The sequence below is a fragment of the Oenanthe melanoleuca genome, chromosome 2, assembly GCF_029582105.1.
Source record: "Oenanthe melanoleuca isolate GR-GAL-2019-014 chromosome 2, OMel1.0, whole genome shotgun sequence".
Lineage (NCBI taxonomy): Eukaryota > Metazoa > Chordata > Aves > Passeriformes > Muscicapidae > Oenanthe > Oenanthe melanoleuca.
Window position 1 is genome coordinate 83,488,473 of NC_079335.1, and position 14,555 is coordinate 83,503,027.

At 41.2% G+C, this 14,555-nt stretch overlaps 1 protein-coding gene across 3 annotated transcripts in view; it reads right to left on the bottom strand.

Moving 5' to 3' along the window:
- Positions 1 to 2,392: 2,392 nt before the first annotated feature.
- F13A1 (coagulation factor XIII A chain) overlaps positions 2,393 to 14,555 on the bottom strand; it is a 58,921-nt gene continuing 46,758 nt past the window's right edge. For all 3 annotated transcript variants that reach the window (XM_056483750.1, XM_056483749.1, XM_056483751.1), the window contains exons 13-15: positions 11,228 to 11,388; positions 8,245 to 8,381; positions 2,393 to 4,363 (exon numbers count right to left, since the gene is read on the bottom strand). In XM_056483750.1, the coding sequence (XP_056339725.1) occupies positions 4,219 to 4,363; positions 8,245 to 8,381; positions 11,228 to 11,388 (443 nt within the window). In that variant the 3' untranslated portion in view covers positions 2,393 to 4,218. The remainder of the gene's footprint in view (positions 4,364 to 8,244; positions 8,382 to 11,227; positions 11,389 to 14,555) is intronic.

Genomic DNA, 14,555 nt, shown 5'->3' on the forward strand with positions numbered 1-14,555 from the left:
AGATCCAATACACAAGACAATTCCTCTCCCTCCATCAACACTTACAGTATACTTTAGACTTTCCTCTTTCATAACAGGGATATTAATTCTGGTTTTCCCACCTCCTCTGGTCTGGTTGTCTTCCATTGTATTCCTCTGTTGTGCCATCACTCAAATTCAGAAGTTAGCACCAGCAGCCACAGCCTTCTCCTTGGGAAAAACAAGGACAAATATGAAAGCAATATGCTGAAAAAATGGCAAAGCAGGAAAAAAAATGCCCAGCAGCAGAAAGGGGCAGAGGGCCAGGTGTGTCCCTGTTTTGGCAGTGTTTATTGATTAGTTTCAGTTCAAACCAATTATCACTGGTAGTACCAGTCACTAGAAGAGTCAATGCTCAATTACATTCCCTCATTTTGGTACACAAATCAGATGCTGCCATTGCTTAGGAAAGGTCACAGCTTGGTGATAACCTAGCAGCACAGGCACCGAGGCTTGTCAAGCTTTTTACCTGTAAGAGCAATTATCTAATGCCCTGGTATCTACTAGTGGCTTTCTTTTAGTTTTTCCTGTGCTTTATCCAACTGCATGGGGAAATGCTTGCTGTTATATGTCCTTTTTGTAACTAATAGACAGTAAGAGCAGGTAGTTATTCCTTGTAAAATGAACTATATATGACCTCAAAATAAAATGCAGCATAAAGATTCACTAGGATAGGATGGTAACAGGGGCTGTGACAGTGCAGGTGTAGGATGATATGGGAGGCCTCAGGCTACAAATAGCTCACCAGTAGTTAATAAGTGGTTGTCAGAGGGTGCAACATTAAGAGGCAGGTAAGCAAAATTCTAGTTGGAACAAACAATGAGTACCCAACACATTTAAATGCATCAAGTAGCAAATTAGGATCTACCATGGAGCTGAATCAGTAAAAAAAGAACAAGATGTGGAGTGTACAAGAAATCTTTAAAATGACCTCTGATGTATTCATAGGGTGATAAGGAAGAGATTTTCTGTTGTGCTTACCCCAGTGAAGAGGAAGATTCTCCCCACTAATATCAGACTCTGCTTGGTGGAGGGCCTGGGACACTGGTGACTTGATGTCACACATACCCTCACCCAGACTGAAGACATCACAGGGGCAGTGTAGAGGTGCATAAAAAAGCAGAGAAAGTGGAGTGTGCTATAAAGTTTATGTGTACCAGTTTTACCTAATATAATTTGGACTATAAATGTTAGTATCATTGTAGTAAAGATACAAGAATATAATTCCATCCTAGTTAGTTACTAATAATTCTCTGATTAGATTATCATTAACAAGACAAACAATGTATTCTTCCCAGGTATAAGATGTGATCATAGCAAGATTCGGAACATGACAAGTTGATGGCTATTAGAGCAACCTGTCCCACAGCTTGGGTGTAACAAGTTGGTAACAAATCAGGTGTGACTTCTCAGGACTTTTTTTCTAGAGTGACTTTTATTCGTTTTTAGCATCTCTGAGCTGCTGGACTGTGAGACTTGGGGAAACAGAGGTTTGGTTTTGGAATGTTTCCTCCCCAGTGCACCTCTGAGCTGTGATGCTTGTGTTTGAGGACCCAAGTTCAGCCCACTCAATAAAGATCCTCAGCTGAAGAATTTGAACTCTATAACTCTTTTCAGATTCAGAGCTCCTCCCGATCTGAGGTTGCCAATCTGCCCTCACTATTTACTGATCACACCCTATGTGTACACAAAGTGCAATCACAGCACTCCCTGCTTCACCCATGCTTCATGTGGCAGCCCATGCACGGGCTGGAGAGTGGCTGAAATCCTAGAGGCTATCCTCATTTTCTCCTTGGGTTTTTGTGAGCATCCTGGTGCACAGTGACTAGCCTGGTGGTGCCAAGGGATGCTGACATCCCTGGTCTCTGTTCCTGGTCATCACTTCCCTTCAATATAACACTCCATAAACTATAAATAAAAATACTTCCTGTTTTCTTGGCAAAGGTCATTCAGCTTAATGTGTGTTAGTAAAATGACTTGAAATATGTAGCTGAGAGAAGCAGTCCTTAAAAATGGGACATAGGGAAGGTTTCTTTAGGGGCAAACTGGTGCCTCTGACAAGGTAAAGCAAATTCCAGGGATTCTTTTTCCTGGCAGTAGTGATGTTGTCTGGAAATCTTCACCTTCTCCAATTCATCAGATAGCCAGTTGTTGAAACAGTAGGAAAACCAAAGGAAAGCAGTTAAAATTAGCCTGTAAATTTTTTTCTCTTTAATTAAATATATGCTTTTCTCCTTTGCACCAAAAAAGACATTGTTATTAGCATGGCTCAGAAGTGCATTTTTTAAATTTTTACAATGAAGATGCAGCAACTGGTGTCTACAGTGCTGCTATGTAGATGTAATTGATCCAGATACAGAACACAACACACAAGTGCAATCAGACACGCTTTATTTTGAATTCTTATTACACTGTATTTATAAAATGTCTGGAATAAAAAGCAGGTTTATATGCAAGAGCACAAAATGGATAATTTTGTTAGAAGATGTAGACCTTGGCAACACTGCTTAATTAACTAACAGAGATTCTCACCTTGCACTGACAACACATTGCTCAGGTTCTTCTACCCCACAGGACTTACATGGGAGACTTGGACATTGCAAGGTTTCTACTGTGGTCACATAAGCAGTATGAAATGAAGCTCTGTCCATGCCTGAAGTGAAAGCCCCCAACAGTCTGGTTTTCCTGGATCCTGGGGTACTCCCAGAGTATATGAGGTGGTATGAATTGTTGCTTTGTTCCCACACTTTGGTAAAAAGCGCAGCTGCATTTTTCCTCTCCCAAGACTTTAATAGCTGGTTACAGGTCTTGCAGGAGGTACCATGGGCAGTGTGTGACAACAAGAGGAGCAGAAGGGAGGGCATATCCCTTGCTTTTCACTGAGACCACCAAACATGGCAATCCAGTAAAGCCCCAGGGTTTAAAGAGCAAGATGCTCTTTTTAGCTTTAGAAGCTCAACTGGCTCCCCTGTGCTGTCAATATCTGATCTGCTCTTACACACACACTGTGGCCAGAGGGGAAGAGTTGCTGTGGATGTGCAAGTTTCTGACTCCCAGGATACATCTTTATTCCTTTCCCAGATGAGTTTCTGTCCCCCAGTATTCCCAGAGTTACTCATGTAACAGGTCTTCATTCTGCTTTAGCCATGATCTTGGGAATGTTCAGGCATGATTTAATTTAAACACATACCCATATTTTTAGTCTAAAGTCACCCCCAGCTCCAGTGCAGGATATTGGCTAGGCTTGTGGCACTGGCAGAAGACCCTCAGGCTCCCTGCTCCTCTCCTCTTTCCTTCACCCCATTTGCCTGCCTGGACTGCTCTGGGACAGCAAACACTCCTGACACACTCATGTGGGAGATGGGTCTACAGGGTGGGCTCAGGAGAGAAAAAAAGGCAGAGAAGGGTGAAGAGAGAACACATCTTACACAAGAAATATGACCACAAAATTCAGGTTTTGTGTGATAAACTCTGAGCAGAGGGCAGGAAATCTCTGGATTTTCACCTAGCAAAGTAAAGGAAGAGCATACCAACTGCATATGGGGTCTGATGAGGGTATGAAGTGAGTATGTGTGAGTGCCTGCACACGAGAGAGTAGGAGAAAAAGCATAGGAAAACTGTAAGATGGAACAAGGGAATATTCTGAGAATATTCTGGAGATAAAACATCCTGAGAGATGCTTCCAGCAAAGTGAGCTCTCCACAAACCAGAACATTATTAATTTGTAAAATAAAGCAGACCCTTTAGCTAGAAATACCTGTTTCTATTGCACCCTGAATGATCTACCATAACATTGTGTAATTCAGTATAAAAATTTATAACACTGGGTTCTTTATTTTTTCCTTCCCTTTTCAGTGAAATACCAGGCCTTAATTAAAACTAAAGTTCAGATTACTCTAGAGAATGGAGCTTTTCAAATTCCCTTGCAGCACTAATGCAAAAGACCATAAATACAAGTGAACTAAAGGAATAATATGACCTAGAATTGCCTTTAATTACATATAGCTAATTTTAAATCATTCAGCATCTAGGTGCTTTTTTATTCTCTCCCCAGACATACCAATTAATTTGCTTTATAAAATTTTTTCAGCACAAGGATGACCAAAATAAAAATAAGCAGATTTATACCTCTCCTTCAGCTACTCCCTACTATGATATTTTTAAATATAGCTAAATGAGAGAAGAAGGCAGCACCTTGGTTCATGGTTTCTGAATCTGGACATTCAGCTCACCATACACATGTCTCAGAGCATCAGAATTCAGGCTTGCAATCAGCTTCTGTAAACCTGGTCTCATTGGGAAAAATTTTACTTCCCAGGTCAATGTAGAGTTCATCGGGATTCTCCTGAATAAAAAAAAAAAAAGAAAAGTTTCAATATTGTAGTCAGTCAGCCAGTGCTCTCAACCTGACACACAACTGGAGAAACTGAAGGTGGATAGTATAACATGTCTCAAATTTTTTATGTTTTACTCATTCTCATAAACGTCATATAAATTACTCTCTCCACCTTCTATTCCTCTCAGAACTGACCCTTTTAAAGCCTTTCCTCCAGGCTAATTTTAAATTTCCAAAATGAATCCATTTTCTTCTGCCTCCTGTCACTTCCTCTCACGATCACTTTCAGAATGACGTTCTTTATATCTAACATATATTTTTTCTAATTTACAATTCCATTTTTCCTGGTATTATAGCCTATAGCCTGGTGGTGATTCCTTACATGGTTAAAAAAGTCCAAGTGTCCATTCCTCTGCAAACCCTATGAGATGTTAAATCCCCTGTAACTCCTGCCCTGAACCTCCCTGTCACATCAGCAGATCTCAGTGGCCCCTTCAGATGACTTCTTCATGTCCATACAAACAAGTCAAAGTATTCTTAGGAGTCCTGCTGTTGTTGGTCCTGCTCTTTTACATTATGTATGACCCTTGATAACTTATATACAAAACAACAGTATTCTGCAATGTTCTTGATTTTCAAATTTTTTTTGCTATAATTAAGATGCATGGAGAGTCTCAGGTATTGGGTTTCTGTGTTTTCTCAGTGCTTTCACAAGGTTCTGTGTGTAGATTTTGAAGGCTGATATTGATTGATTGATTGATTGATTGATTGTGTTTGGTTGATGCTGGGATGCAACTGCTACAAAGGAAGCAATGGACAAAGTAGTGTAGTGGGGAGCTGTTTATGAAAATTAATTTTATTTTCCTCAGCATTAAATAAGAGGGTTCTAAGTTCGCTGTTCTTATCTCATATGGCTACAGTCTCCTGAAAACAAGTGAGAACAAAGCAAGTCTATACTTCAGTCACTGTTTCAAATTCTCATCTGGTAGGATTTGGTTCTCAGGTGCCATGTCCTATGCCAGGGTCAGGACAGAAATATCTCTCTGGGCTTAGCACAAGTTGGCACGAGACAAGAAACCTTAATTAGATTTAAATAAGCTAGCCTGGAATCCTCCCACCTGAATATTTCTTTCAGTGCAAGTCTGTCCCTGTTAAATGAGGTAGTCCAGCTCCTTAGACATTAGCTTAGGTATCTCTACATGGCACTGCATTGCATTTTGCATATACAGATAGAGGTACCTCGGGGCATGTACCCACTTTTAGAAAAAAATGGAGAGAAAGATCATATTTTTAATGTGAGCATGTACAGACGGCTTCCAGCAAGTGTTTTCCCTCTTTTTATCTTTGTTATTAATGAGAGAGAATCTATTCCCCATAGCTGGTTGGCTTGCATCCACCAGATGCCCACTAAAATGGAATTATGATAAACCAATGACTTCAATTGCTGAAGAAAGTAAAATACCTTTTAGAGTTATGGGAATTATCTGCAAGGGATTATCTGAATGGATAGTGAAGAAGTTATTTTACAAGTCTGCTGTGCAGAGTATACTTCTCGAGCAGTTGGGGGGCCAGATTCTCTAAGGATGAAGGTTTTTGGGCCACAACTTCCCAGTACTCCAGTGAGAGAGGGTAGCACTACCATCTTTGTTTTATAGTGCTGTCATCTCAGTACATATCTCTCACACATGTGTGTTTGTGTTTGTGTGTGTGTGCATGTGCAGGAAGACAACCACTGTGCTGGGAAACCAAACCTGCCTTTTCCTGTCCCTCTACTGTCCTGTTTATAAAACAAGTTGCTTCTCACTACAAATGCTAATACTAGCTTAGCTTTGACATATAGAAACACCCAAAATTACTTACCTGCTGGTGTGAAAGTATGCTTGGCTATAATCCTTTTAGCACTATCCATCACTGCCTGGTTAATTCTCATTTGTCATGCAAAGACTATGCCATGTGTCAGAATTGCTGCTGCCAAAGGCTTTTCCATAACTCATGCTCCTCATCTGTCTGAGGCTAATAGCTAAATATCAATATCTTTATCTATATATAGACTTTATGAATGGTCAAGACTGAAGCCCCCAGGCCACTACATTGCCAGAATAATGTTGTATCAGCTGTGTCACACATGACCAATTTTATGGAGCCATTCAAGTGATGCAGAAAAGCTACCTGAAAAGTACACAGAGGTCAAAGACCTGATCCCCACACAGACTGTGAAAGCTCCATCCCATATGTAACAGTCCCTAGTAAATTGGGAAGTGCTGGGAGGGTGGGGAAAGCCTAGAATGTGTTTAATTCTCTCTGCAAATGGAGAAAGCCACCCTGATCTGATTTTCCTGGGAAAGAGCTCAGTGATGAATGATTCTGCATAATATGCTGAGCCATCACCACACTGGAGCCATTTATCACTTTGAATGCATGGAGACAAATGTGACTATTATTTAAATAAACTACAACTGCCCCTTGCTCTCTCCTCTGTGTGTATCACCTGCATCCTACATTCACCTCAGAGAAGCTAAATCTTAAAATGACTAAGCTGATCCATTTCCATTTTCAGTGCTGCCAAGGGCATTACTGAAAAGGGGAAAACATGGTGACTCTAAGGAAAATGACGTGTGTTCCATGAGTCATTTTTCGCCCCTAACCCTTGTACCTTTGATGCACCTGATACTTTCTGCATCCTTGAAGGTGAGGGCAGCTTTTGGATAGAAAAGGATGCAGAACAACAGGAGAGGCTGGCACAGCTGGGCAGCAATGAGGGCTATTGCCACAACTCGTGTAACTCTTGCAGACCATGCTGAGTCATGCTCAGCAGCACCTCTGACATACCATGTGCACAAAGCAAACACAGTATGCTGCCCTTTCACGGTTATTTTTCTATCAGCTCCACTCTGGAGATTGGTTTTGATCTTTTTATCCCTGTCCCAGGTGCAGTCAGGCTCAGACCTCCCCTGCTGGCTGCAGAGGATGCTGACAATTTATGCAGCTGCTGAGGCACAGGCAATTTTTCAAACTCCTTTTACACACACCTGGGGACCATCAGCTCAGGTAATGATAGATACTAAGCCCAGATAGATAGATGCCCAGGACTAAGCAATAGCCTAAAAATTTTCCAAGTTTCTCCATTATATACCCTTGGCTAATGCTAAGCTCATTACACTGAACTCAAATGGAAAGAGGATTTACAACTTGCTTAGTGTAGGGGTATTATGGTGTCAGTGTAAGGTGTGACTCTGAGAATAATGAGAGTGGCTTTCCTTTCAGGTCTGGGAGCCCTGTGCTGGGCACATGCCTGTGTGCCAGGGCAGCCCAGTGCAGTGGAGCTACTGGGGGAGCTGTGTGCTCACACACACTGCAGCACGCTATGCCAGCAGGCTCTGCAAACAACACACATTTTGTGTCTTGACACGAGCTTGAAAAGATCATCTGAGGTACCTGAACGTCTTGTATAATCATGATTAACATGAGCAGAGAAAAGCCCTTTCTGAAAAACAGCACAGGACTCAATTTGCACATGCTGAGTGAGCGGCAGTAAACACTTCAAGCACAGGATAAATCTTCCTCTCTGTGAAAGCGGCTTGTAGGTGCTATTGTCAAGTGCTAAAAACAATGTAATACAGTGAAAAAGTAAACTTGGGCTGCTCTAGCAACTACCCACAAACACTACCAATTTCTCCAACCCTGGCACTGAACAGATGAAATGCTCTCTGGATAGCCTGACTTCTACTGACTATTGAGACCTATAGCTCCCCTGTGTATTGGATTTTAAAGTACAGAGAGAGTGTTTGAATTAAATTACTCAGCACAGCATTAGTTAAGTGTCTCTTGTGAGCTTCCTGCTGTGAGCAAGCAGGGGACAAGCTCCCAGCTGGTTGTGCTTTCTTCCCTACCCGAACTGCTTCTTTATTGTTCTCAGCACGCGAGGTCCCTCGAGGCGGAGCGTGACGTTCTCCAGGGTTTGTTTCAGAGGATTGGTGAATTCCACAATCACAGACCCTTCTTTACCAGCTACCAGTTCACCTTTGGTCTGCAAGACAAGGAAAGGACAATGCACCAGAAACTGATAGTGACAGATACACGGTACTGGCAAGGCAGAAGAGCAAAGCACAGAGCAACACAGCACGAGGCCAAGGAAGCCTAGTGAGAAGAAAGTTGTTGGATGGTACATTTTTCCACCCATTGCAATTTTCCCTCAAACCACATGGCAGATCAAGAGGCAGGCCCTCATTTCCACAGAAAACCAGAAATGTGCATGTACAGTTGTGGAGCTGAGGGCCCAACTGAGGGTGAGTCCAGCTGATGGGACCTCTCTCCCAGACTCTGCCCCACTTCTCAGGCTCCCCACCAGCACTGAAGTGATCTGCTCAGGACATTAGCTCCAGAAGAGAAGGGCAGGTCTGACTACCCTCAATTAGAAACACCAGGCTGAAGTGGTTGCACTCTCAAAACTGTCATGCCTATCTTCCTCTTGCTTTTGCATTCTCTTCTCGTGCTCTGAAGGGTTTCTACACCTGCACATGTGCTCTATGGAAGGCCAGTTTTCCTCCAAACCCTATGTAAGCAAAAGAGCAGTACATTTTGCACTGGAAAATAGTATACCTCCAAACAAATGTGGTTTTGAACAATGGCTACATATATGGGGGTTTGGGGTTCTTTAGCCCCCCTGGAAATTCAGCATTTTTCACAGAATATATGTACTTGTTTTTGTTTGTACTTGCTTGGGCAAGGGTTTTCAACTTATGGCTGGCAGAACCTTCCAGCCCACTTCATGGTCCATCAACTGATTTAAAGGGTCTTGAGAAAGGTAACTAAGAAAAACAGGTACCTTGTCAATAAATTTAAAGCAGTGTTTTAAGGAAGTATAGCATTTGCAAAAAGCTGCATAGACTCTGGTCTAAGGGATTACTCTGTGCCAAAAACAATAAAATGACTGGACTAAAGGAGGAGATACAACCATGCCTCAACAGCATTTGGCCACCTGAATGTGCAAAAGGACATCAGTGGCATTTTCAGAAGTCTTGGCTCAGTTAGAGATCCTATAACCTCTTTATTTCAGTTGGCCATTTAAGATCACTGGATGAGATTCAAAATCATCCTGAAGTCGCACACTTGCAGGTGAGACCATGGTAAGTATTTGCTGGTTTTATTTTTGCAACCTGGTCTCAAAGTTATGGTCTCAATATGGTGTAATTTCCTCAACTGTTGGGTCTGACAATCTCCTTAGACCAACAGAGAAAGATCAAAGGTGCATCTGAAGACATCATGGGAGATACATTTTTTCATTCTTCTCTCTCACTCTTGCATTAAGAAATTTGGTCTGCTAGTCACACTCACTGAAAAAACTTGTCAAGAAAACTAAACAGATAAACTATCTTGAATTTCTTTAAAAAGCAATAAATCAAAATTTCCTCTATCCATACATGCTCACACACATGCACACACACACGTCCCCCCTTTAAAATTCAGCTTTTAAAATTTCGGTATATTTTCATACATCACAAAGAAACAGAAAAGAGAGAAACTCAGTTTTACTCAAAAACTTGGGTTTTGGACAACAGCCTTGTTTATATGCTAAAAATCCTTTCTTCAGAGCAGCAGGGAGAATAAACTATGTTGACATTGAAAATCTGAGATGATGTAGAAGTTGTACTGTTTAAGTATTGAACTGAAAGAATTCTTTGCCTTTAAAATTTGGTTATTGAAAGCAGATATTTGAAGTAGAATTTACTTGTCTTGTTTACCTCCTCTCTGGAATGCTCAGTAAACCAAAAACATTTTGTTTGAAAACACAATTATCTGATCAGAATACCATGATATTTCTAAAGACTATGAAACAGAGTAGATTTTGTGGCAAACTTTGCTGTAGTCTTGATCCACATTTCTAAAAAAGTTGTTTGTTTCTTTTTTTTCCATAAGGCTGCAGTTGCTACATAGATTATTATATGGAAACCTGAGCACTTGTTCAAATAAATAGATAGAAGGGAAAAGTTGTATAAACTTAGATTTCTTTCAAGGTTCTGAATTTTACAGAGCTGTATTCATTCTTACATAAAGCTTCCTGATCATGTGTTCTGATTTTTTTTTCTAGTATTAGGAAAACAGCAGATCCAAATTCCATCATTCAAAGCAGATGAAGGATTGGTGCTTTTGAAAACGAAGCAATTTATTTGGATGCTCAGTTATGAATTGAGAAGTTTAAATCCCAGTTAAAGTGGCTTGTTAAGTTAATCCCAGTTGAGTTAAAATGGCTTGTCAATGTAATATAGGCTCCTTGTAGTATCACAAGCATTCCTCTTTTCCATTTTCATAGGTACCACACCACTGTCTGCAGAAATGCTTCAACTTTCTGGGAACACCAGTGACAGTACATTCAGAGTGGCATCAAAGCTCTGAAATCCCAAGATATTGTCCCAAATCAGTGCTGACCATTAAAGTTTGGAGAAACTTAGCAGAAGCTCTCCTAGCAAAATCACTTCATTAGCATGTTCTTCATTCTTCAGCAAGAGGCCCCTGTGCTGTCTTGCTTTAAATATAATGGACTTCTGAAGTAGTTAAAGAACTTGAGTGACTTGAGTGAGTAATCTCTCTTAGCCTTTGAGTTTTTTCAGCTTTCTCAGATGTTTCCCCCTCTTTCCTCCACTGAGATAATTTTGGCTCTTTGCTACCAGTGCTGCTGCCAGCCTCTCTCTTCAGGATAGGGATACTCAATACAGTATATGATGTACCTGTACACCTCACACACTCCAGCCAGCCCTGCTCTGTAAGGTCCATGTCAGATGCTCTAATGCTCATAAACACACACACTCCTCTGCCCCACATATCCATGCAACACCCTTGTAGAGAAGACATCCCTCCCCCACAGCCTTGAGCCACCTTGATGCGCAGGGCGGGAATCTCCAGCATGACTGCCTTCTGCACGGCCAGGATCTTCCCCGTTTCGTTGATCCTCGCAGTCACAAAGAAGTGGAAGGAGGCTTGCTCCAGCAGCTCGCTCATGTACTCGCTCGATTTGATCACCATGTCGAAAGAGCTGGCTGAGGGGAGACAGGAAACAAAAAAGGCATCTGAAGCAGTCTAAGCACTAACTGCTCCTCCCTTGGAGCAGTGCCCATTACATGAGTGCCTTGGAAAAAAAGTGGCTTAAAAGCCAAAGAATGATTTCTTTTTTCCCCAAATGAACCTTATTTCTTTACTACACCATTTCTCCTCTAATTTTTCCCTCTTTCTGTTTAGGCTGTGAGCTTCCAGGGGCAAGGGCTGGGTTTGTGCACAGCCCCTGCCCAGTACCTTCAGTATGGGCCAGGTCACTGTTGAAGGTTTCTAGGTGCTATCACAAAATAAATGAGAAGGAAGGCTGGAAATACATATCTACTGGGCACAAATGTTCAAAACAGCATTTGAGTGTCATTCCTGTAAATGTTTGCTCTTTCAATTTACTCCTATTCTCTCTTTGCCTCTCTTCTTGGCACAGGGATGCCACCAGAATAGAAACTGGGAGTGTGGGCCCATGCAGCTACCTGGGAGATCAACTGCTCTCCAGGACAAGGCTGGATATCTGCCTTTGTTCTACACTGGACTTGCCTGCAAAATTTAGCAAGAAGGTCTTCCTGTCATCAGTAGGCCCTCCAGAGAGCTTTCATGTGCTCCCTGACAATAATTATTGGAAGGAACAAGTCCCTGTAGGCTAGACAGTTGAGAAGCAGGGAATCATTAATTTTAACTATATTGAACTGCAATTCCCAGGCCAACAATGGTGTGAGAATGTGATGCAGAGAATCAGACCTGCTAACTAACTGACCAGGCAAAATATATAGACCTGGAGCTCTTCCCTCTATAAACATTCATTATAACCCTAGTAAACACATCAAGATCTCCCATCTGTTACCTATGATGATTACTGTTATCCATTATTTGTATTGTATTTGTGACATACACTGTAAACACTGAGATAATTGAACTCAGTTGGGTAAATGACATTCACCCCTTTTTGCTCTTTTGATCCTCTCACATCAAAACTTGTTCCTTGATTTGGTTTCAAAGCTATTCCCTTGGTGGCCACCTGACCTGGATTTACTAGGCCAGCCTTAAATTTACTTGATGTGCTCCTGCTCCCTCTCTCTCACTCTTTATCTTGTGTAAAAGAATTCCCCATAATACCCTTAACTGTAAATTATAAATCAGGCAAGGTATTTCTCATCTGAGAAATAAATAAGTAAATAAATTAGTTACAAACCAGAAGACATTCACTTTGCAGTGGAAGAAAAGACAAACTTTTCTGTTTAAATTTAATCACTGCAGGAAAAAAAAGAACAATAGACTTCCATTGCCTCAGCACTGGTTGTGGTGATAAGTTGTCAGTACCACTTACTGCATCTGGGAAAGCCAAGGGAGACACAACACTGAGTTGCCTTACAGTTTTTTTAAAAAAATAGAGAAAACTAAATATAACTCAGTACATGTGAGAGCACCTTTGAAGGCACTGTAAGGTTTAAGCTATTCAAATCCTCAAAGATGTTCTCAACCCACACAATTCCTTTAATCATTATTCTGAAAATCATTCATTCATTCATTTCCTGTTTGAAAACTTAGCTTGCCTCAGTATTTTGGGCTGGAAGAATGCCTTTAATACATCTGTTTAGCATTGTAATTTTTTGTCATATATACATATATATATATATATATATATATGTATACACACTCTCACTTCTTGCCCTGAACAAAGCCTACAAATCCTGCTTGAGTGCCAGGTAAGGTACCCTCCCATTACATCCCTGACAGATTGTTTTCATGCACTTTCAGATAATCACACTACCTTCCTTCACACTGCCCACCTGCTCAGACACTATTCCTGATTCCACATGTACTTCTTTCCAAGGAAAAGGTGAAAGAATTCATGCTTAAATTTCATGTCCCACCTTCACACCTTCAGAAATGGTGTAGTTTGTGAGGAGTTTTTGTCCTGTTGCAGAACAGAGTGCCCCACAAGTTGATGACTGTAGCTCAGATATGAGCAAATTCCCACCATGAAAAATGGGAATAACTTTAAAAATGTCTTATTGGTCAGAAGCAGTGATGGGGACATAATCTTGGTACACATACATAAAAATCCATATTCTGTTCTTTCAGGTCCCTGTCCCCAGTCTGTGCTCACTCACCACCACTCAATTCAGAGTTTCCAGCACTATTTCAAGAAGCTTTTTCTTACCATTTACTTAACTTAGAAAAAATGAATTATGATGCTCACTGATGTTTAAACATCTATTAATTTCATTTCTTGCAGAGAGGAGCCAGGTGATCCTCAAAGCACTGCAGAAGCTGTTTTTTAGGTATTAATACCTTACACAGACCTCTGATACAAGAGCAGACATAAATAAGTACTGGAAACATGCACAAATCACAGCCAGAAAATGTAGCAGGTACTTATCCTGAAAGATGACTGAATATTCCCCCATCAAAGACATGACATAGAATTTAGACCAACACTATTGAAACTATTTTTTTTACTGTACCTATTCAAGCCTCCAAAAGTTTTGCAGTATTTCAGATCAGATATTTAGAAACTGATGTAAGTCACTATAAACCCTCACCCTGTGTTTTGATAGCATGTATTAGAACAACCTAATGCCCATTTCCAGGCCCCCTGCAAATGATCCACAGAGTTAAAAAGAATCAGCAAGCAGCTCTCAGGGCTTTGTTACAGGATGGAGATAGAAGTTTTATTAACCTTCACCAGTAGATCCTTATTAGTGGACTTCTGCAGAATAATCAGCTCCAAGTAAAATGTGCAGTCTCAGATGCACAAAGTGAGGAATAAAGGAGAGAATTTTTTTTTTTTTTTTTGTGTGTGGCCTGATAGGAGCTGTGGTTCTATGGAGGCTTCTCACTGAGACAAAACTCATCCTCTTTGAGGAAAGAGAGCTCACAGTGTGTCTTGAGCTGGGATGAGATAGACAAGACAGGAAGCTCAGAGGTCAGCCAGGATTGCTGTGATCCAGCAGCAGACCCAGTTCAGGAGGCCCAGCCTTTGGGCTCCCAAACTCCTGCTGCACTCAGAAGGATTGATTTGCCCAGTAGCAGTGTCTAGAAGGCAAAGTCATGGCTGCTGACTCTCTCAGTAGGGAATTCAATTGATCCTCGGCCTCGTGTCCAAAGTTGTCATCGCTTTTGCTGAGCTGGAAGCACTGACCAAGGACACAGGACT